Below are 21,851 nucleotides of genomic sequence, written 5' to 3'. Positions count from 1 at the left end.
AGACGACCAGAGATGTGAAACGTGGCTCTGGATGCTTTGATTGCCAGTAACTGCAGGATTATACTGTAAGTGTTTAGATTTTCATCAGCTGTGATTTAAAGAAGACTTGCTGATATCTGCCCTTTCCTTGATGACAGAATGAGGATTTCTTGCCTTCTAATTGGCTCGAGCCTCCTTTTGTTTCTCCTTGTTTATAACCTGGAGCAGGCAGCAGCTCTAAAAGAGCATCAGTGGCGATTATATGTGGCCGGCACGATTATTAAAACCAAGAACTGTTATCAAGTGATCGATGCAGAGTTTTTCATCTTCTGAAAGTATCCTCTTAAAGTCCGGGATGCGTGCATCTATGTGTGTGTATGTGTGTGTGCATGCTCCTCCTTAAGGAGATTGGTTCAATAATACCAGACTTGAGCATGAGTCATATCTAGTAGGATATTGAGTAGAGACTTGCAGAGAACAATAAACAAATCTATTTATCACAAGGGTAACCAAGATGATGACGACAGCATGGTCTGATCTGGAAGTTTCCACGAGCCCCGTCTGTTTCTGTGGTCACTCCTGGATTTGGTGCGTAAAGATAAACTGGAGATCCATCTTTGTTACTGCCCCGTTTTATTGTTGCAACCCTGTTTCTTAAATATTACACGCTTACGTAATATAAACAGGATTCTCAGTTGCACAATGATCACAGTGCACCAACACTTTTGAATTAACTGAATCAGCACTGCAGGAGGATGGTCGGGGCGCGTTTAGCAGATTGCACTTTTACAGAAATGCTAACATCTTGCCTGCATTCTTTCCCTAACCTTCCCCAAGTGTTGGCACTCGCAGCACAAACAGTATGGACATAACAAATTATTGTAAATGTATATATGCTGATCTAAAAGTGAGAAGCAGTTCCCTTCAAAACATACTGGAGTTGAAAATTGCTCGGACACAGCGTGGCCTTCTCATTAGACTTGGTACTCTGTAGTCATACCTCAGCAGTGCACTGTGTGTAGATCACTGCTGGAAATGTTGTGAACACAGAGGGAGAGCCGTGATATGAAAATCGTGCTTTTTTAAAAATCCTCTGTGTTTATCCTCCGTAGAGTCTTTGCAGTCCTTAACAGGGAGCTAAACGGCACATTTAAAGAGGGATCTGCTGCTCTGAATATACCGTAAACTAGCCCAAACCCGACACTTAATGAGGTTCTGCTTGTGCAGGTTGTCTCGTTGAAATGCGATGAGCAAGACGAGCGGTTTCTCTCTGGGGATTTTCACCGCCATCCAAACTAATTTTGCAATTCTTATCCAGCAGTAACTTAAGTGCGGTCATTTTCGCCTACAGCAGGGTTAGTTAGCCCAAAACCGCCAAATAACTGAAATGTTACTATTCTGATGGCAACGTAGCTTATGTGCAAGTTTAAAGCGAAGCTCTTACGCATGTTCTGTACAGGTGAAGTGTGTGCAGAGCGAACATTACCTCATTTATTCTCCTTGATCCGTGAACCTGAAGTGAATCATTGTTTTGAACCACTCTGTGGATCATCACTCCTACGGATTCGGTCGCCCGTAGACAGCTGGAGATGGACTGCATGAAAAGCAAAAAGCAAACGATAGAAGAAGTGACATGTGTGGGGTTTGTTACTGAAGTTCAAGCTCTCTAATCCCAAACACAAACCACCACGTCCTTAGCTTTAAATATTCTCACACACAGAGAAGCTTCTCAAACACGAGACTTCCAAGAAAAAAAGTCTACTACAATTAGACTGTAATTAATACGTTTCGTGTGTTTGAGAAATAGCTGCGATGTATGTGAAGGTTTCCTTTGCAGCTTTCTGAATAATTAAGTGTGAGCACTGAGGGAGGTGAACTCCTTTGTGTCTGCGAATCGTATTTTATTGTGATAAGCACGGCTGCCTGTCACATGCGTGACCTGATATCATCGTCCCCGAGGTAGCACGACCGTCAGATATCGACACAACAAAGCATGAAATATCACATGAAAACACACTCGCCACCGTTGAGCAAGTTTCTAGGAAGAAACGATCGATTTCTCATTAAAGTAATGAAATCATGCAGAAGTAGTAAACAAAGTTATGTTTCCACAAGCGACCTGCGTACAGAGGAGAAGAGAAAAAACCAGGTGAAGCAGTTCACCTCACAAACAATAGTTACAATGTTACTTTGTTACTAAATGTTACTTTACAGCAGGGGTGTCCAACTCCAGGCCTCGAGGGCCGGTGTCCTGCAGGTTTTAGATCTCACCCTGGGTCAGCACACCTGAATCACATGATTAGTTCATTACCAGGCCTCTGGAGAACTTCAGGACACGTTGAGGAGGTCAATTAGCATTTAAATCAGCTGTGTTGGATCAAGGACACATCTAAAACCTGCAGGACACCGGCCCTCGAGGCCTGGAGTTGGACACTCCTGCTTTACAGAGTGAAAAAGCGTAACTTGGGATTGATAGTGTTGATAAAAGTTAACATGTTTTTGGGGGTAATTACTTTGGACCACAAAGGTTCCTCATCAGCGAAAGGGAGATGGCCAAAGGGTGCTCTGATGGAGGTCTGGTGATTGGGAACACGCCAGTGAATGTGGTGAGCTCACCCTCATGTTCAGAAAACCAGTTTGAAATGATTTGAGCTTTCATACCTGCAGTGTTATCCTACTGGGAGCAGCCGTTAGAAGACGGGAGCACTGTGTTCACAAAGGGATGAACAATCCTTAGGTATGATCAAAATGATGCTCATTGGGTAAAAATGGCAGACGGTGTGCCAAAAATCTACCCCCCACGCTATTACATCACCGGCAACAGCCTGAACCATTGCTGTTTACATCAAATTCTGACCCGACCATCCAAATGTCACGGCAGAGATCGAGACTCATCAGACCAGACGACGTTTTCCAATCTTGTAATGTCCAAGTTTGGTGACTATGTGAACTGTAGTCTCAGTTTCCTGTTCTTTGCTGACAGGAGCGGCACCCGGGGTGGTCTTCTGCTGAGAAATGCTTTCTGCATATCTTGTTTGTAGTGAGTGGTTGAGCTACTGTTGCCTTCCCGTCAGCTCAAAGCAGTCTGTCCGTTCTCCTCTGAACTCTGGCATCAGTGACGTTTGTTCTCCCTGAAACTGGGATAGGTTCTCCTTTTCTGAAGAAATGGTTGCGTGGGAAAATCCCAGCAGATCACGCTCCGCTTGAAATTTCCGTCTGATGGAAAACCAGATATTCGTGTTAACGAGCAGCTTAACAGATATACCTAATAAAGTGGCCAGAGAGTGTAGCTGAAAGCTCAAAAACAGCTCGCAGTGCTTTATAGTGAAGCTTTGCTACGCTGTAGGTCTCTGAGCTCCTTTCAGTGACATTTGTGCCCCGTGCTGCTTCAAATTCACACGTTTTCAGAGTACGCTCGCTGGTTATCGCGGCGTGAATGCAGTCTACGTCAAATACGTAATGGTGGTGTCACTGAGAGGACAACCACTCTGCCAACGGATTAGGTTAATCACAGGGGGAATGACTGCAGTGGCCTCTTTTCAGAGCAGGGAATTCGATTTATACAGAGAGCGAGGTGGGGGAGTGGACGGGGGTTCAGAACGCTATGTTGTGGTAAGGCGGCGGACACCAGGGCGGAGCTTTAAATTCTCCCTCTATCTGGCAATCGAACGTGTCAGCTTGTAGACTGGAAGGATTCATTATCTCCTGTCTGACCGTATCTGCCTCTTTGCTTCTCTGGTCTTTTTGGATGCTGCTGGAAGCTATAAGTGATGTGTCAGTAGATGAATGAAGCATTCAGAGTGACCTCAGAGCCGTGTGGTGGTGGGGCGGGTTTGCGCCCCCCTCTGTTCGCACATCAAGGCGAGCTTTCCGTGAAAAATCAATACCTGCCTTACCTGTGACGTAGGTGAGGAGCAGTAATACTAAAGTCCCACTACGCTGCTAAAGTGTCGTCTACGTGAGGTACATTTGAAAGGTCACATGTGTTTAAAAGCGGGCTGCCCGGCGACTCTTAACCAGACGCAGTTGTTATCAAACAGACTAATCTGTGCTGCTCAGTGCTGTTTTATTACTTAATGCACTTGATTGGCAGATGTTGACCTTTTAACTCAAGAAGCGACCAATTAAAGGACGACTGTTCAAAGCAGCGCACGCGCGATCCTACAGCGTGTTAAGCTTATAACCTCATTAACAATTTACAGTACTGATAGTTTATCACAGTTTCAAGGTCCACAGGTCTGAAAAAGAAATTCTTACAGGTGTTTTATTTATATAGCACCAAATCACAGCAGCAGCAGCTCGAGGCCCTGCAATAGTACAGAGAAAACCTCAACAATCAGATGACTCCCTGTGAGCAAGCACTTTGGCAACAGTGGGAAGGAAAAACTCTCTTTTAACAGGAAGAAACCTCCCGAAGAACCAGGCTCGGGGAGGGGCGGGGCCATCTGCTGCGACCGGTTGGTGGCGAGAGAGGAAGGCAGGACAAATGCACGCCGTGGAAGAGAGCCATGAATAATACTGATTAAATACAGAGTGTTAATTTTATGTATTTTACGTAAGTAAGATAAAATAAGGGGATAAATGACCTGTATCCTACTGGGCTTTTTCACTGTTTTAGAGTTTTGAATAAATACTTTAATACTCGATGCTGCTTGAAAAGAAGTGACACTCTGTTTTAATCCCTCAGTGAAATTAGTCAAATTTGGAATAAACACCAAGTGTGAATTTTTCTTAATGACCACCGTCCAAGAAATGTACCAACTCTCCCCGAGCTTGTTACCCATGTTTGCAGACAGAGGAGAGAACTAGACCTCCACATGCTGTGGATCGCTCGTGCTACGACGAGTCAGATCACAGGGAATTCACATGACAGAAATCAGAGTGCACTTTCCCCCACTTTTACTGAAACAGCGTACTCATTGAAGACGGTCGTAATATTGTCAGCGCACAAGAAGTCTCTTCTCGGACTCGGTGCAGAAACCTTGCGAGATAACATTTTATTCATTGCCCTGCAGATCAAATTTTTTTACCCTGGAAATGACTCCTGCTCTTTTCTTCGTCCGCCTTTGTCTTCATCTCAGTCCTATTAAGTCCTGAGTTTCTTCATCTTTTCTCAGAGTTTATTTTTAAAGTGCTTTCAGGGATCGTGTCTGTTCTCTGATCCTGATTTAATACGATTGGGAGTGTTTGTATTAGCACGATAGCTTTCATGTCAAAGGTGATGCTGTGCCTGTCAGATACGTCTGTGATTCTATTTGCAGCTTTTCTTTGTTGTTCCCAGAGATAAAAGACATTTTGTTAAAACTTTTTCTTTCTTTTTTTTCTACTTTTTTTTTTTTTTACAAGTTTCCTCATCTCCAAAGTGATATGGATTCAAAACATAAGGTGACGATTTGACAGGCTACTTTTTTTAAGCTGTCAAATAAGAGCCTGCTCAGTTTTAAATTATGGCTCTCTGCATTTGATGGGGAAAATGTGTTTTTTCATGGAACTTTTCCAAATTCCAAATGTGCACGATCTCTGCACCTTCATTAACAGATTTCTGTAAGGATTTGCACACGCGTATTGATTTCTCCCTTTGACATTCAGAGCACACCTCATTCATAATTATGGCTGAAGGTTGACTGTTAGTCACAGTATAGCCTGCTCAGAACCACAATGAGCGCTGTTTTTAAGTCAGTGTGAATTAATATTTTATGGAAGCGTCTTCACACGCTCTCCATAGGGCATCTGGTAGCACATGCCAAACCATGTAAAAATATGTTGCATGGCTTATCTAGAGCCATAATGCAGATATCGTACTGCCACCTCATGGATGTAAACGTGGCCACAGAAACCTGTTTCTGTGAAGCTAAATGGCGCCCTCTTGTGTTCACAGAAGGTTCCTGCATGTTGTTAGTTCTAGAAAACGAAATCATCTATTTTAAAATGTGATGAGAGTCACAGAACAGGTAAGAAAACATCTGGTATGCAGTTTATCAACAGGTTTTACAATACTGCTTGCTTCCTGATGCGCTATAATTAGACCTGTGGAAAAAGAATTAGTGGCGTGTGTTGTGTTGCCAAGACTTTGGTATGATAATGAGACTGTGGCCTAATGTTTTTTTTTCTGGCTCATTTTAAAGGATTGACAAAGGAAACAAAGCAGAGCCGTAGCTTCTGAACACAATCCCTGTTTTTGTTTTTGCCAAGACACTGAGCTGGTCTCTTGTGTTTTCACTACAGGAAGCTTCCTAACCAGGGGTCCGTTCTTCGTACCTCGCTTACTACATCCAAGATCAAATGACACATCCAAGATCAAATCATCGCGCTAACTTTGAGCTCGCTATCCCGGTTCTTCGAACACACCTGTTGTTGACGATTAGTATAGCTGGATGAAGTAATGTGAGATCACTGGGTGGCTTAACAGGGGCTACGCATCAATAGTAGAAACATTGATCGGCAACCCTTTGATTGGTCGGCGAAAATGTCGAAGGAGCGCGCTCGGTATTTTTCGGCAGCAGAGCAAGAACTCTTGATTGAGGGATTTCAGGAGTTTCAGAGTTTAATTAAAACGCAAGGGAACACTGCAAAGGCTGCAAAAGCAAGGAGAGAGGGCTGGCAGAAAGTTGCTGACAAATTAAACTCGTAAGTAATTTAATAATAATAATAATAATAATGGATTGGATTTATATAGCGCTTTTCAAGGCACCCAAAGCGCTTTACAATGCCACTATTCAGTCACTCTCACATTCACACACTGGTGGAGGCAGCTACGGTTGTAGCCACAGCTGCCCTGGGGCAGACTGACAGAAGCCAGGCTGCCATATCGCGCCATCGGCCCCTCTGGCCAACACCAGTAGGCGGTAGGGTAAATTTATCATATTATATTACATTATATCCTCTTTCACATTAGAGCCACGACAGGACCCACTAGAACATGGGAACAAGTAAAAGTGAAATATAAGAATATTCTACAGAATGGTAATATTTATCACTTATATTGCTTTTAGTCTCTTGGAAAGAGACCCTGAAATAATCTGTTTGTTTGTTTATAACAGCAACCAAGAAAAGGGCAGAGCAAAAAAAGACAGGTGGTGGTCCTGCACCCCCTCGTCAACAAGTTGGTTAAGTAAATAATACCCTCACGGGAAAATCGATATCTCTCTATGAGCACACTGTCGCGCTGAGCTAAAGGATCCTGTCTATCCCGCAATATACGCTGAATTCTGAAAACTCTCCTTATCAATCTTGCACCTTCCGCAATGGGTGGCTCGCGTATACGGACAGGACATGGCTGCGACAGGCTTCCCAAATCCACCTTCGCTTTTATAGCCGTGGTCTCTCATCTTGATTACACGAAGTAATTTACTATTACTACTCTAAAATATGAATGACATCTGAAATAATCAAATACATGAAATAGAATGATTAATAGTACATTTCCCTTTTTTTAGGAAATGACCTGTATGTATCTGTATGAAATCAATAAAAGAATCAAATACTGCATTATTTTTAGTTACATTGATAATATTTATTTATGGAAAAACAGTGGTAAAATATCGCTGTTGCTTTCTTATAAATGAAGCGGACATACCTGAGTGGCCGCGATCTAATCCTGTTTACATAAAGTAAACCTGCTCCCGAGCAGGTTTACGCTTACGGATCTGTTGCTATGACAGCAAGTCCCGGATGAGCTTCGGGGAACCGACTGATCCAGGATCACGCAAAATCGTCAACAATCAAATCCAGCTAACTTACTTAGCGATGTACGAAGAACGGACCCCTGGTGTAAACTCAGACATGCTGACTTGCTGGTGTTTATATGTTCAGTGTCTTCCACCAAAGCCCTGGATGTAGAAGTAAGCAGCAAACCTGCTCAGAGGTGCTCAGAAGCACTTGTGAGTCATGCACTTATGAATGATTTATTTATTAAATTTTTTTTAATTCGATTTTAGGTTCAGTCATAGTTGAGTTAACCAGCTGACGTCATAAGCTGAAGGCAGGGGAGTCTCTAATTTTAGAAGGATTTGACCGTGTGATGTCACTGAATTATGTAAGACCACTTAAATAGGGTGAGTTTCTCTCTGAACGAGCAATATTCAGGTCTTTGAGTGAGCACCAATGTAAGACACTTATATCTCAGTTTTCTTATATGAATAAAAAAATAAAAAACATACACGATCCACTTACAGCGGCTTGTTTTCGTGTCCGGCAGCTAACATTGACTCTGTGTGTTTTTCTCCCATAGTTACCTCCAGAGGAATGCTGTTGCTTTTGTTGTGCAGGATACATGCAGCCCGCTGGCTATGCACATGTCCCGCTTCTTCCGTCTTTGTGTTTATTGAGAAACGCTTGTGCGAGCTGCAGTGTGGGAACGTACCGTAGCACCAATTCAGTTTTGGTCTATGCGATCCTGCTCCTCCCCTCGTGTGTTTTTCTAAGTGCCTCGATTATGTGTCATGGCCATGAATCATATTCAGCAAAATGACAAGCGAGCTTACGTGTCCCGTCATGACAGGGCTTATTAGAAACTCCTCCAGCTGTCATTCAGCGAGATTTTCCTGAGTTTCATAAGAAGAACCGAAACTCATAGTGTGTGTGTGTGTGTGTTGGTGTGTTGGGGGTTTTCGTGAAACTTCGTAAACCATAACAAGAGACATATATTTAAAAAGTAGCATTTGTTGGTTTTTTTCTTGTAATTTAAATTTTATTTAACCAGGAAGTCTCTTCACATTAAAAGTTTCTTTTTCACTCGCCAAGAAGTCGCATGATTATAAAGTTACAAAAACGGGAAACATGAAAATGTAACCTGAATGAACGTTGAAATAAAAAAGAGAAGGTCAGCCTTTGGGTAGCAGGACATATCCATGCAGTTTTAGCCTATATGAGAGCTTTTAACTCTCCCGGGGTGACAAATACATCCAGCTTTAATGCGCTCTGACCAATAGAAAGCCGTTTTACCAATTTTAGAAAAAAGTCGTGGGGAAGCCATCGAGAGGAGTGCAAATCATAGCAGTTCTTTGTAAGCGTTAAGATTGGACGCAGATAAGAAGAGTCTGGCTTTGTAAAATACACCAGTGCTCCTTAGGCTTAACAAAGGCCAAGACACCAGATTATAGACATGTACGCCACAAAACATGTGATGCATCATCGTCTGTAGACAGGTCTGTAGACGACGCCATCAACATGGCCCTACACTTCATCCTGCAGCATCTGGACTCCCCAGGAACCTACGCCAGGATCCTGTTTGTGGACTTCAGCTATGCCTTCAACACCATCCTTCCAGACCATCTCCGAGGCAAGCTTTCCCAGATGAATGTGCCTGATCCCATCTGCCGGTGGATCACTGACTTCCTGACGGACAGGAAGCAGCATGTGAGGCTGGGAAAGAATGTCTCGGACTCCCGGACCATCAGCACCGGCTCCCCTCAGGGCTGTGTTCTTTCTCCTCTGCTCTTCTCCCTGTACACCAACTGCTGCACCTCCACCCACCAGTCTGTCAAGCTAATCAAGTTTGCAGATGACACCACCGTTATCGGACTCATCTCGGACGGGGACGAGTCTGCCTACAGGAGGGAGGTTGAACGTCTGGTGTCCTGGTGCAGCCACAACAACCTGGTGCTGAATGCCCAGAAGACAGTGGAGATTATTGTGGACTTCAGGAAGCACACAGCCCCACTCCCCCCCCATCATCCTGACTGACACCCCCATCACCTCTGTGGACTCATTCCGCTTCCTGGGTACCACCATCACCCAGGACCTGAAGTGGGAGCCCACCATCACCTCCGTCATCAAGAAAGCCCAGCAGAGGATGTACTTCCTGAGGCAGCTGAAGAAATTCAACCTGCCAACACGGACGATGATGCAGTTCTACACTGCAATCATCGAGTCCATCCTCACCTCCTCCATCACCGTGTGGTACGCTGGAGCCACTATCAGGGACAAACAGAGACTGCAGCGTGTTGTGCGCTCTGCTGAGAAGGTGATTGGCTGCAGACTCCCATCTTTGCAGGACCTGTACACCTCCAGGACATTGCGGCGTGCAGCTCGGATCTCAGCTGACCCTTCTCACCCTGGACACAGTCTGTTTGACCTGCTCCCCTCAGGCAGGAGGCTCCGGTCCATTCGCACCAGAACCTCTCGCCACAAGAACAGTTTCTTCCCCTCTGCTGTTGGACACATGAACAATAACCATATGACTGTTCCCACCACTAACACATGACCCTACGCTGTGTCACTGCATCATTCCATGTTTGGCACTGATCACCACCTGCACTCATGTATATATCTTTCAACGTAGCACTTTTAATTCTTATCCCTACTTTTATTTTTTCATGTCTATTTAAGTGCTATTTATGACACTATGTTTGCACTGAAGCACCGCAGCAATTTCCTAATGTTGTAAACCTGCTCAACATTTGGCAATAAAACCCTTTCTGATTCTGATTCTGATTCTGATGTGAAATGTAAACCTGTGTTACAGAGTCTACATGAACAAATGAGCTTCTTCTGCAGTTTCAAATGAAGCTCGTGGCTTAAATCTAAGACTGATACCCCCAAAATGAAGCTAAGTCTTCACGTTTATTCCCTTTCTACAAAACACACACACACACACAAAACCAGTACTCACTGCTCTTTCTGATGACTTTGCACATTTTGTACGTGCTGCTATCCATCGCAAGCCTGTCATCAGTTGTCATGAAATGAGGGCTTAGCGATCAGTATAGCGCACAGTGTCAACGGGCACTGTGGCCCCCTGCAATGATGCCAGATGCCCCCTCTTTCTCACACAGAGATGCGCTGACAGTTAAGGTGGACCAGGTTTCAAATAGTGAATCGAAGCAGAAAAGAGCTTAAATATGTTGCTTAAAGGTCTTTATAATGTAGCCGCACAAGATCTTAGCATAGCTATACCTTACTCTATGACGCCATCACTGACTCGTCCTCAAAGATGTTCTCCAGTCTTTATATTTTGCTCGTAAATGCAGAAGAGACATCGTTAAAGGGAAGTGTAATAATCTTTTATTGCGCTGTGCGTTCAAAAATGTGCAGCCGGTTCACAAGATACCATAAAAAGGAAAGAACGCTGAACCAATAAAATCTTTAAGCCTAAAACTTTTACCCAAATATGCAAACTTATTTCATATATTTTAAAATAAGTGAAACTAAAGCTCGAACCTTTGTGTACAGAGGGTTATTTCAGAGGCTTTTCAAGAAAAATGACATAAATCACAGTTTGTTTGCATGTAGTTATTTTTGAGTAGCTGAGTGTGTGAGTCCTCGTGCTTCTGGATGTTTTCTGTAGATACAAAAAGCTGGCAAAGGTTGTGAATAATTACTCCACTCCAGTTATTCCAGTCCGCAACTTTGATGTTCCTCCTTACTCTGCTGGGCTGCACCGAAGGGAACAGAGCTCCATACACACACATGTTAAACACACAGCCGCTCAGATTCGCACACACACACACACACAGCATGGGGAGGAAGTATAGTCTGTGACGAGGAGAAGAGTCCGGCAGAGAGGGGGCAGTGACAGAGTCAGACAGTGATCAGGGGCTGAAAGAGTTCAGTGATGTGACGTGCAGGCTGCTGCTTATACTGTTGTGACATGAGATCAAGTGTGGCGAGAGGGTGACTGGAGACGTGCTTGCTGCTTGTCTTGTACCTCGGAGAGAGTGGCTGATGGATAATGTGCTGAGTAACTTTTGTTTTAACAGAAGCTTTATAGGAAACAGTTGTTTCGATGTACTGTCATATATGGATATACAGGTTGGCTGGTTGTGTGTTGAAATGTGGTGAATGTGTGAGGAATGTCAGTTGTCAGTCTTTTGTAGTCGCATGCTTTTGTGACAAGGTGTGTGTGAGATTTGTTGTTGAATGCTGAGTGTCTGAGGTGTGTGTGCATGCTGCTTAGGTTTTAATAATGCTACAGTGTATGAGACATTTGTGCGCTTTGTGTGTGTGCGTGCTGAGTTTTTGAGGCTCTAACAGCAGGTTGTGCTTGTAGTTACATATGTGATAGTATGAGTCAGATAGCGTGTGCATGAGTTCATGTGTGTCGGGGAAATGTACCGGCGTTCACCCTGTGCCAGAGGAAGGGTTCATTTTGACTTCAGTGAGGAAGTCATCAGGAAGCTCCACGCTACAAACCACGGCCACACTCACAGGTTAGACGGTACACATACGGCCACACGCAATTCATGTTGTCATGCTGTGTTTTCACTCTGTCCAACTGTCAAACTAACTTTCCGATTTACTGTAACAAAGTCTCCTCTTGGGTGTTCACTCCTTCTAATCTCTGAGTGCCTCCCTTTGCTGTGTGTTTATCACTTTGCAGCACGAGCAGGCTCGCTTGCATTTTCTCATTCATTAGCCCCTCCCATGTGAGCACTCGTGTGTTTCTTATCATTACATGAATACTTAGCTTCGAAAGCGAATGCACTGTCACATGTTTGGGTGGAGAAAAAAAAAGAAATCTTTAAACACAGCTGCGTGCTGTGTTTAAAGATAGTCGAGTATTTTGCCATGCAAATCAGTCTGGAAGTGCTGCAATGAATTTGTTTATTATCCAGACTTCTTTCTGGGCTTTTTTTAAGCCACGGTGTAAATATAGTCCAGTTTTGACTATCAGGCATAATAATAAGCAGCTGAGCCCGGGGACGTAACCAAAGAATGAAAAATAAATAAAAAAATATTGTGACATTGAAGGGTCTGTGATCCTCGCAGCCTAGAGCAATGGTGGTAAATTTGACTTTGTCTGCCCGTATCAGCGTTTAGTTCCAGCCCTCATCAACAGACCTATCTATATCACCAGTCATTCATGGCAAGTGGTAAATATCTGCTACTTTAGAACAGAAAGTGTTAAAGGAAGGTGATTTTGTATCAATTTACTTTCTTGCAGCATATTTGTTACAAAGTTTTCATTTGATTCAAAATGTAACAAATATTTGAATATAGTACTTGCCCTACAAGTATTATATTTGTTTTATAGAACATGTCTATAAGCTTAAATTGGGTGTAATGAAGGATGGCTGCATTAGTATTTGCTCTATAAATGTAATCATTTATTACGATGTTATTACTATGTTAGGAATTTGCTTTGATGAACAGCAAAACCTTAAAGCATGTTAAGTATTCATCAGTCATGTAGGCTGTTTCAGGGAGAAACTACACCAGTGTAAAAACTAGGCTGGGTCTCGCCCCAAGAGGGCTGACGGTATTTTGGCTTAGCAGGAGACTGATCAGGCTGCCGGGTGGGACTTTTTCAGTGTTTAGAGAGCGTGCAGATAAAAGAGAAACAACTAAATACAACCAAATTAGGCCTAGATGGCCTTAATGAATTAAATAAAATATCCCGAATTACACGCGAGAAGTAATTTTCTCTTGTATGCATTAAAGAATCACAATCTGTTTATTTCTGTAGACATTTAAGCAAAAATAGAAGGGGAAATGGGAAATGTAGTGTGTAATTGTGGATGTCTGGAGACGTTGGGCATCAACCTCTCGTTGGTTGGGTGGGTTCCACCTCTGTGACTGAGGGTTTCCTGTGGAAAGTACTGGACTACAGTGAAGAAAGGAGAAGTACACAAATGGTGCACTGTACTGAATCATTAGACAGGTAGACATGTGAGCACTGGGGAGTAATTGCCTTATGACTGCTTCCTCACATTGCTCTGTGTGTTGTGAGTGTATGTGCTTTTGTTAGTAGATCGTTGGATTACATAGTTACAGGCATGCAGCTGCCCTGTGGTGGTGGGTGTGGATGAGTTAACCTATATACTGTATGTCCCAGGGACTGTGTGTAGCATAACTAGCTGGAGCAGAAGATGGGCTTAACCAAATATTTGGCCGGTGACCTGGATTTCTATGGCATAATAACAAAGAGCAAAGCTCCTTGTATCTATAACAGAATGTTTTCTTGGGTGCTGGATCCCTTTTTTAAAATTCTTTTTATTATTTTAAGCCTATACCGATACAGGCTGAAAATACATCAGACCATGGGAGTTTCAGTTTCAAGCTTTGACTGTTGTGGAACATGCTGTTTATGCAGTTACAATAAGATCTGACTTTTGAAACCACATTTAAGTTCTCAATGACAAAGCCTCATTTGTGTGACCGTGACAAGAGACAAAGATGTGTGATTGAACCATTTACCCTCATCTTCTATTTGCTGCGTGTTAAACAGCTGTAGGCATTTGAAGCCAGATTCCTTTTTTATTTTGCTGACCCATTTTTCTCTGCAGCAAAGGATTTTGAATTACAGTGTTTTGTGCTGCTTGTCCATGGGTGGAGTGCAGCTCTGTGTTGTAGAGTTTGTGGTTTCCCAGAGTTTTATTTGCAGTGCACTTCACGACTCCCAAGTCTGCCGTGGTCAAGAACTTTGATTTCTGAGTGACTTGTAAAAGCTAAAATTTAGCCGCTGCTGCAATAAAGTTTGTATGATGATGATGATGGTGACTAATGTCAGTTGAAGTAATCAAAGGGCTGATGACAATAAGGGCTGATGGCTGAGCAGATTAAGACAATGGTGTTGAGGTGTTTGCTTTGGTACGTGCCATTATTCTGATCTGTAGTTAAAGAAATTTACTCTAACTGGCTACTTAATTTGTTACAACTAGTACAGGGTTGGATCGTCTTTTGTCTTAATTCTTGCTGACATGGATTCAAGACTATATATCAAGTGGTTTCTAGAGATTTGTCAGCTGCACATCCCAAAGGTCCTCTATGGGATTGAGATCTGATGACGGGTGAGGCAGCGCAGCAAACTCACTGTCATGTTCAACAAACCATTTTAAGGTGACATGGTGCATTACAACAGCTAGAAGTAGTCATTAGAAAATGGGTACACTGTGGAGAAAGACAATTAATACACAGTTGGTACTCATAGGCCCAAAGTGTATGTGACGGCCACCAGCCTGAAACTTTGATACAAGGCAGGATGGAGCCATGCTTTCACGTTATGTACGCCAAATGTGAACCTACAGCATCCAGAAGTTGCCAGAAATCCAGACTCATCACACAGGGCAACGCTGTCCAATGTTCCGTTGTACAGTTTTGGTGAGTCCGTCCAAACTGTAGCCTCGGTTTCCTGTTCCTATTCAAAGTCATTTGAATAATTTGAAACACTTCTTGTTAAATTACTTTCACGTTAATCTACATGGGCTGAAATCTATCGTCGCACCAGTTAACAAAATTCATTTTAATCCACGATCCGCCCACACGCTGGCATAAATCCCTGTCCTAATAATGACACAGCCGAGGTCTATTTACATAAAATGCTGCAAGTCTGACTGCTCAGCGCTGTTTTTGTCACCTGCTAAAGATCAGGCTTTGTCTGCTCGGCTGGTATCGGCACAGTCAGCCTTGTTATCGTTCTCGGTTCACCTGCTTTGTGTTATCTTGTTGCCTTTGCATACAGTCAACGTTGTTGTTAGCAGTAGAGCAGGGGTGGCCAACTCCGGGCCTCGAGAGCCCATGTCCTACAGGTTTTAGATGTGTCTTGATCCAACACAGCTGATTAAAATGGCTAAATGACCTCCTCAACATGTCTTGAAGTTCTCCAGAGGCCTGGTAATGAACTGATCATTTGATTCAGGTGTGTTGACCCAGGGTGAGATCTAAAACCTGCAGGACACCGGCCCTCGAGGCCTGGAGTTGGCCAAGCCTGCAGTAGAGGATAGTCGTTTCTGGACTGGTTGCACTTTACTATAAACCACTTGTCCTTTGGTGCAAGAAAAATAAAACTACGGACATATCAGAAGGTTGGTGGTTTGAAATCCCTCCAGCATCCTTGGGGAACATAGTTAAGCGATTAATCCCTTGATGCATCCATCAGCATGTGAGTCTGTGTGTGATGGGTAAAAAGCACTTAAAGTGCATAGAATACAGCATTGATGTGTGTTAAACTAAATGTGGTTTATAACAAATGGATTCAGCCTCAAGCCATCCTCAGTGCAATTTGAGAAAAATTGTAATGACAAATTTAAATACCAGCTGAGGTCTAAACACTGATCAACAACGAGGAGTCTTTGTTATATGACAGAAAGCATCTGCAAGTCATAACAAAACGAAAGGAATCGTGAAAAACAAGCAGAATAAGTCATCAATTGAAGCCAAGATATTAACAAAAAATGCAAAAGAAAAATAACAAATGCATTTACACAAAACTTTCAGCACAACGTGGCTGTAGCGTGAAGTGTTTCGACTGCCCGGTAGGAGCAGAAAAACACTATATTAATACCAGATCATTTACTATTATTTCTCTTTGTCTAGATTTTTAGTACAAATATATTTCTCTTTTAGTTCAGACGTGCCATTTCTTCAGTGGTTCTCTGCTCTAAATAACATCACAATTCAATTACACCACCTTTAGCTCCTGATTCTTTATCATCACCGCCATCATCACACCTTTGGCCTGTCTCACTGACACGAAGGCCAGCATATATAGGCTGCAAAATGACTTGGAACGAGAGCGTCTGCTCCACGACTCCGTGCCTAAATGAGCATGTATAATGACTTGGTGCAAATCACGATTATGTTACTGACCTCGTTTCTAATAATAAATCCTGTTTCTAGTTGGATTCTAGTATCTAGTTTCATTGTTGCTTTTCTACTTTTTTTTTTACAGTTTTTGAAAAAAAGCCACGTGATACTTTTTAATTCTCATCGTGGTTTTATATAGATTTATTTTTCTTCCATAAAGTGGTTTCATAGCTATAATTCTGGATGTGCTTGTTTTTTGTTTGGGTGCTTTGCAGGGAGACTAGATTGTTGATGTAATAAGGAGGGCTTTGACGAAATTTGACCTAAGTTAATTAATATAAATACTTTTGCTAATGCTTGTTTTGGGTCAGTGGGAAAAAATGCAATGTGGGCTGGTGCCAGCATAGTTTTACACAGAAGTGATATTAAAAAGCTCTATTTCTAGCTCCTAAAATGTAACTGTGCATGAGGGCTACAGGACACCACATGGGAATTTCAAGCACTGTGACTCCCGTGTTCCCTCCAAGAAGTTTGCAATGCCAGCAAACATTGCTGATAATGAAGAAAACATGAATTCAGTTTTATTTATACAGCGCCAAATCACAACAACATTCACCTCAAGGCACTTTATATTGTGAGGTAGATCCTACAATAATACATACAGAGAAAAACCCAACAGTCATATGACCCCCTATGAGCAAGCACTTTGGCGACAGTGGGAAGGAAAAACTCCCTTTTAACAGGAAGAAACCTTCGACAGAACCAGGCTCAGGGAGGGGTTCTGCTGCGATACCAGTCCAACTACATAAAAAATATAGACGTGTATAAGCCTTATCAATCTGTGGCTAGACAAATGTAGTCCAGTTTAGTGTCCTCCTTAAATAAACAGATGATTTAAACAAAAAAACTATAATTCTTATAATTCACATAGTGGGGTAGAGTAGGTCTGTGCTATTGTGACACTGTTGAAGACAGTTTGGAGCTAATATAAGTCAAACAAATAGAAGGACAATTGCAGTGTTTTGCATTTTAAATTGCTCTTTGAATGTTTTGCCAAATACTGACAGAGTATCATCTGACTGCTTCTTTTACTGAAAATGAGATGTGTATACATGTATATCATAGGTGAAGGTGGCATATCAATAAAAGTCTAAGGTGCTCGGAAAGAAAAGCATCTGGACTAATTTAGGTTTCTTGAAGACGTTTCATCTGAGAAGCTTCTTCAGTTCAAAGAGCAATTGGTGGAGAGTTCCAGATTTAAGCCCTGTGGGAGTGTCCCCCCAAGAGGGTCATGGACCCCCTGTTGATCCTCTACCTAATCACACGAGCCAAGATGTGAAAACAGGTGTACTTCACAATCAGCCAAGGTTTCAGGTGACTCCATTGTGAAACCTAGCCCTACCTTATCATGTGATTTACTGAGGTGATAGGGGGTCCATGACCTCTTGGGGACACCCCCATAGGGCTTAAAATCTGGGACTCTCCACCAGTTGCTCTTAGAACTGAAGAAGCAGATGAAACGTCTTCAAGAAACCTAAAGAAGTCCAGATGGTTTTCTTTCCAAACTCCTTAGACTACCATGACCTGGATGACTGAGATCCTTCACAGACATATCAACAAACTTTAGCTGAGTGTCGAGTTCGCTCTTTGGTGGTCATGAGATAATGACCTTGCATAGTTTGTTTTCATGATCTCCAGATTGTTAAAGGCGAACACTTTGTGCCTGAGGAATTGTACTGTATAAGCTTATGGGTTGGGAACTGTCTGCTTTAGCATGTCCTGGCTAGCTCGGGTAATTAACCTATTTTTAGGTTTATCTGCTCGTGTAAGGAAATTTGTCTGAGATCGCTGGAACATGAAACTTAGCTGCTATTTTTGCTTGCTCTGATGGGATCATTCAATCAGCCCATCAGTTCTTCTGGGGTATTGCAAAACTCTGGCATATTACCCTGAGCCAGCTGGTTAGACAGAAAGGATTTTTTAGGATATGTTGCCTGGCCCACGCTTCTCTCCCCTCCTGTAGTCACAAACGTTTGCAAGGAGTGGAGAGATTTTTTTTTCTCCTTTTTTGGAGCTGACGACTGTTAACATTAGTAGTGCTGGTAATTTAATAACATAATAAAAGCCTTTTTCAGTGTGACTTGAAGAAAAATTATTTGAGCCATTGCCAACGGTGTGAGAAACAAGAGGTGTTGCCATAGCATGACTGTTTTCACAGCCCAACAAACACATGGTCACCGGTTTCCCCTTACCATAACACACAGGAAGGAAGTGATCACATTAACGTATAAGAATGCTTTTTTTCTTTCTGTCACACACTCTGGCTCTCTGTTATTTGCTGCTTTTCTATTTATAACAGAAAATTTCATGTACAGATGAAAGTGAAAAAGAAATTAGACTGAAGTCTGTGATCCTTGTTTCAATACTACTTTAATTATTATGCATGAACTTTTAGTTTTGATCCAAACATTTACTGTAAATCCAAAAGTCGATGCAAACTGGGCCTTGTTCGGAATCTTTTCTCCTGAGACTAACTGTGGTTTCTTTGTGGTTTTATTATAAATAATCTCTCTGTTCTGTCTTGAGATTGACACCCAAGTAACAAGTAAGTGCTAAACAACAATGTGAAAATAAGGTGAGATCGATGAGGCATTATAATCCAAAACTTTATAGTCTGTTTCAGCTCTTTGTTCCATTCTGCAGCATTAATGTTTTAGTTCAACCTTGTTCACCTTTACAGCAGCAGCAGCAGGGTGCTCATGAAAAAAATGCTGCGCTTCACCTGCCCACCACCACGGGCATGTTGGAACATGCAAAAGTCTAACTGTGACCGACAGTGTTGCTGAAAGTGTAAATGAGAAGCTGCTGTGATAGTGAGTGTGCTACAACAACTCAACAAGTGAAACGTCTCATTACGTGCTTCTCACCTGGTAGAAAGTTTCTATCTGGCTATTCAGCAGTTTCATTACTAGTTTTGATTATTAAATCGTTGGTACAAATAGAGTATTACACTTGAAACTTTGACTCATATCAGAGGTACACACCTGAAAAACTTTGCCGAATTAGCAATACTTGGTTTGGGGAGAGCTACGAAGTACAGCTGTCTGTTCACAGCAAAGAAGTTGTGCCTGTGTGTGTCAGCCCGGTGCTTAAGCTTCCTCTTCCAGTCCAGAGACATCCATGTTGTTAACTGATGAGCCTAAACTGTCTGTAGGTGTGCATCTCTCTAGATCAGGCTTGGCCAACTCCAGGCCTCGAGGGCCGGTGTCCTGCAGGTTTAGATCTCACCCTGGGTCAGCACACCTGAATCAAATGATTAGCTCATTACTGGGCCTCTGGAGAACTTCAGGACATGTTGAGGAGGTCATTTAGCCGTTTAAATCTGCTGTGATGTATCAAGGACACATCTAAAACCTGCAGCACACCGGCCCTCGAGGCCTGGAGTTGGACACCCCTGCTCTAGATGAACCGGGCGCTTGTCATGTTCCATTAATACGTGAATTGACGTGAGCTCTAATTGAAAGCTGGACTGTTTTAGATCTTTGGCTGTGGATTGGTTTCTGTCAGTCCCCATGTGCCTTACCTCACCAGACAGGATACTGAGCAGTCCAGCTCTACCAGTAAATGCGAGTCAATCAAATAGTGAGTGTCTCTACTGTCAACCTGAAACAACACCATTGTTTCACAGCTGGGAAGTGGAGTCATTTCCTTGGAAAAAGACTTACAATTTTTGTCACAAATATTCCATTCGTCCTCACTATCTCCACTTTGTTTTGCTTCTGTTTACCACAGGGACTTGTTGTGACAACAGAATTTCAAATAAACACGTTCCACTTAAAGCGTTGGAGGGGTTTAGCTTCTCATGCTAAATTTGGGCCAAACGCAACAAGCTTTTTACTGCATGTCCCTGGTAATCATTGATGGGGTTTACATAAAGTGGACTTTGTTTGCTGCTCTAGTGAGACTTTATTTATATTTTGTTCAAATAAATTAATGGTTTGATTTCCCAGGATAGTCCTGAATCCAGTGGTAATGTTTTTTTATTTCTTTTTTGACTAAATGAAATGGCTCATTTGAGATATTATTCATATTGAGAGTTATGCATATTATTTGACTGAGTTGCGATGTGTTAGGATCAGCTCCAAGATAATCTGCTTTTGAATTTGAAGTTATTTCGATGTTTGTCTTCACTCTGTTTGATTGGAAAATTGCAGTCATTATTGCGACCATGTTTTATTTGGACATTTTTTTGTGTCTGGCTGCAGGAAGATTAGCATCAGAGGCCAAGGACGATCCAACAAAATGAAGCCACGATTAAATAAACATTGAGGAAATTTCTCTGCTTCTGTTATTATGCCAGCTTAGTCCATCACTCTGCTCATCACCCAGACAGATGCAGCTACATTATGGGAAAGGAATGTCGTCTTTATAGTAAATTACTTGGGGGTCAGAAGGGCCATTTCCTGATTGTGGTATAAAAGAAATACACCCTGAAACTTGAATGACTTACCCAGTATCTTAAACATCACAATTACTGGGAAAACCTATTTCTAGGGAACTGCTATTAGTCTGTGCCACCACCACAGTTCCCTGAAAGTTTACAGATAACATATCTAACCCTATCATACCCTAACCCACAGTTGTGCGTCATGGAACCTGGCGACACTTTGATTCATTTAGTTTCTGTTCACATATTGTCAGATTCAAAGACATGCTACTTTGCCTCTTTACCTTGAAAGATCATTATTAAAATGACAGGACTGTGGCTGTCCTTGCTCTCATCATGCCTAACCCACAGGCCTGCCTGTGGTTGATAGAGTAAGGACTGAAACGTGCTAATGTCGACCTTTCTCTATACATAAACTTCAAAGACAAACATGGGTGAATGATATGAGAGTGGATTCCCAGACCAGTTCACTAATCCACTAAATCACCAGGATGCCCCATTCAGTAGGAAATCGTCTTTGTTCCCAAGGTCTCCCTTTGTATTGTTTTTGAGGATAAATGATTGGATATCCCTTCTTTGTCCTGTTAACAAGACCGGTGGAAAACACAGCCATAAGAAAAATGGGGTTATTTTTCTTCACTAATTACTTGAGACAACAATCACAGAGAAGTTACAGACAGACCCCCAGAAAATAGTGGAAAATCTTGAACCATTCACCACAACATTGAGTTGATTGGTGGCTCTGTTGTGCTGGGCAAGGGCATTTTGTTGGCATGGGTCTACTTCCTCTAGATCAGTGGTTCTTAACCTTGTTGGAGGTACCGAGCCCCACCAGTTTCATATGTGCTTTCACTGAACCCCTCTTTAGTGAAAAATAAAATATGATTTTTTCCAATTGAAGACATAGATATGTTTTTAACTGGTGCACAAAATGAGCCATGCATGTCACGGTGGAGGCTCT

The 21,851-nt window shown here is 42.4% G+C and overlaps 1 protein-coding gene across 4 annotated transcripts in view; it reads left to right on the top strand.

The window, feature by feature from the left end:
• pde4ba (phosphodiesterase 4B, cAMP-specific a) overlaps nt 1-21,851 on the top strand; it is a 202,275-nt gene that overhangs the window by 115,922 nt on the left and 64,502 nt on the right. Inside the window, exon 1 of one of the 4 annotated variants that reach the window (XM_026146432.2) lies at nt 11,421-12,128. The exons of the other annotated variants lie outside the window; for them this stretch is intronic. Coding sequence (XP_026002217.1) covers nt 12,013-12,128 — 116 coding nt within the window. The 5' untranslated portion in view covers nt 11,421-12,012. Of the gene's footprint in view, nt 1-11,420; nt 12,129-21,851 lie in introns of those variants that run through there. 4 annotated transcript variants of the gene reach the window in all.

This window comes from Astatotilapia calliptera, chromosome 17, assembly GCF_964374335.1.
Source record: "Astatotilapia calliptera chromosome 17, fAstCal68.1, whole genome shotgun sequence".
NCBI classification, from domain to species: domain Eukaryota; kingdom Metazoa; phylum Chordata; class Actinopteri; order Cichliformes; family Cichlidae; genus Astatotilapia; species Astatotilapia calliptera.
This window is presented reverse-complemented; position numbering and strand designations above follow the sequence as displayed.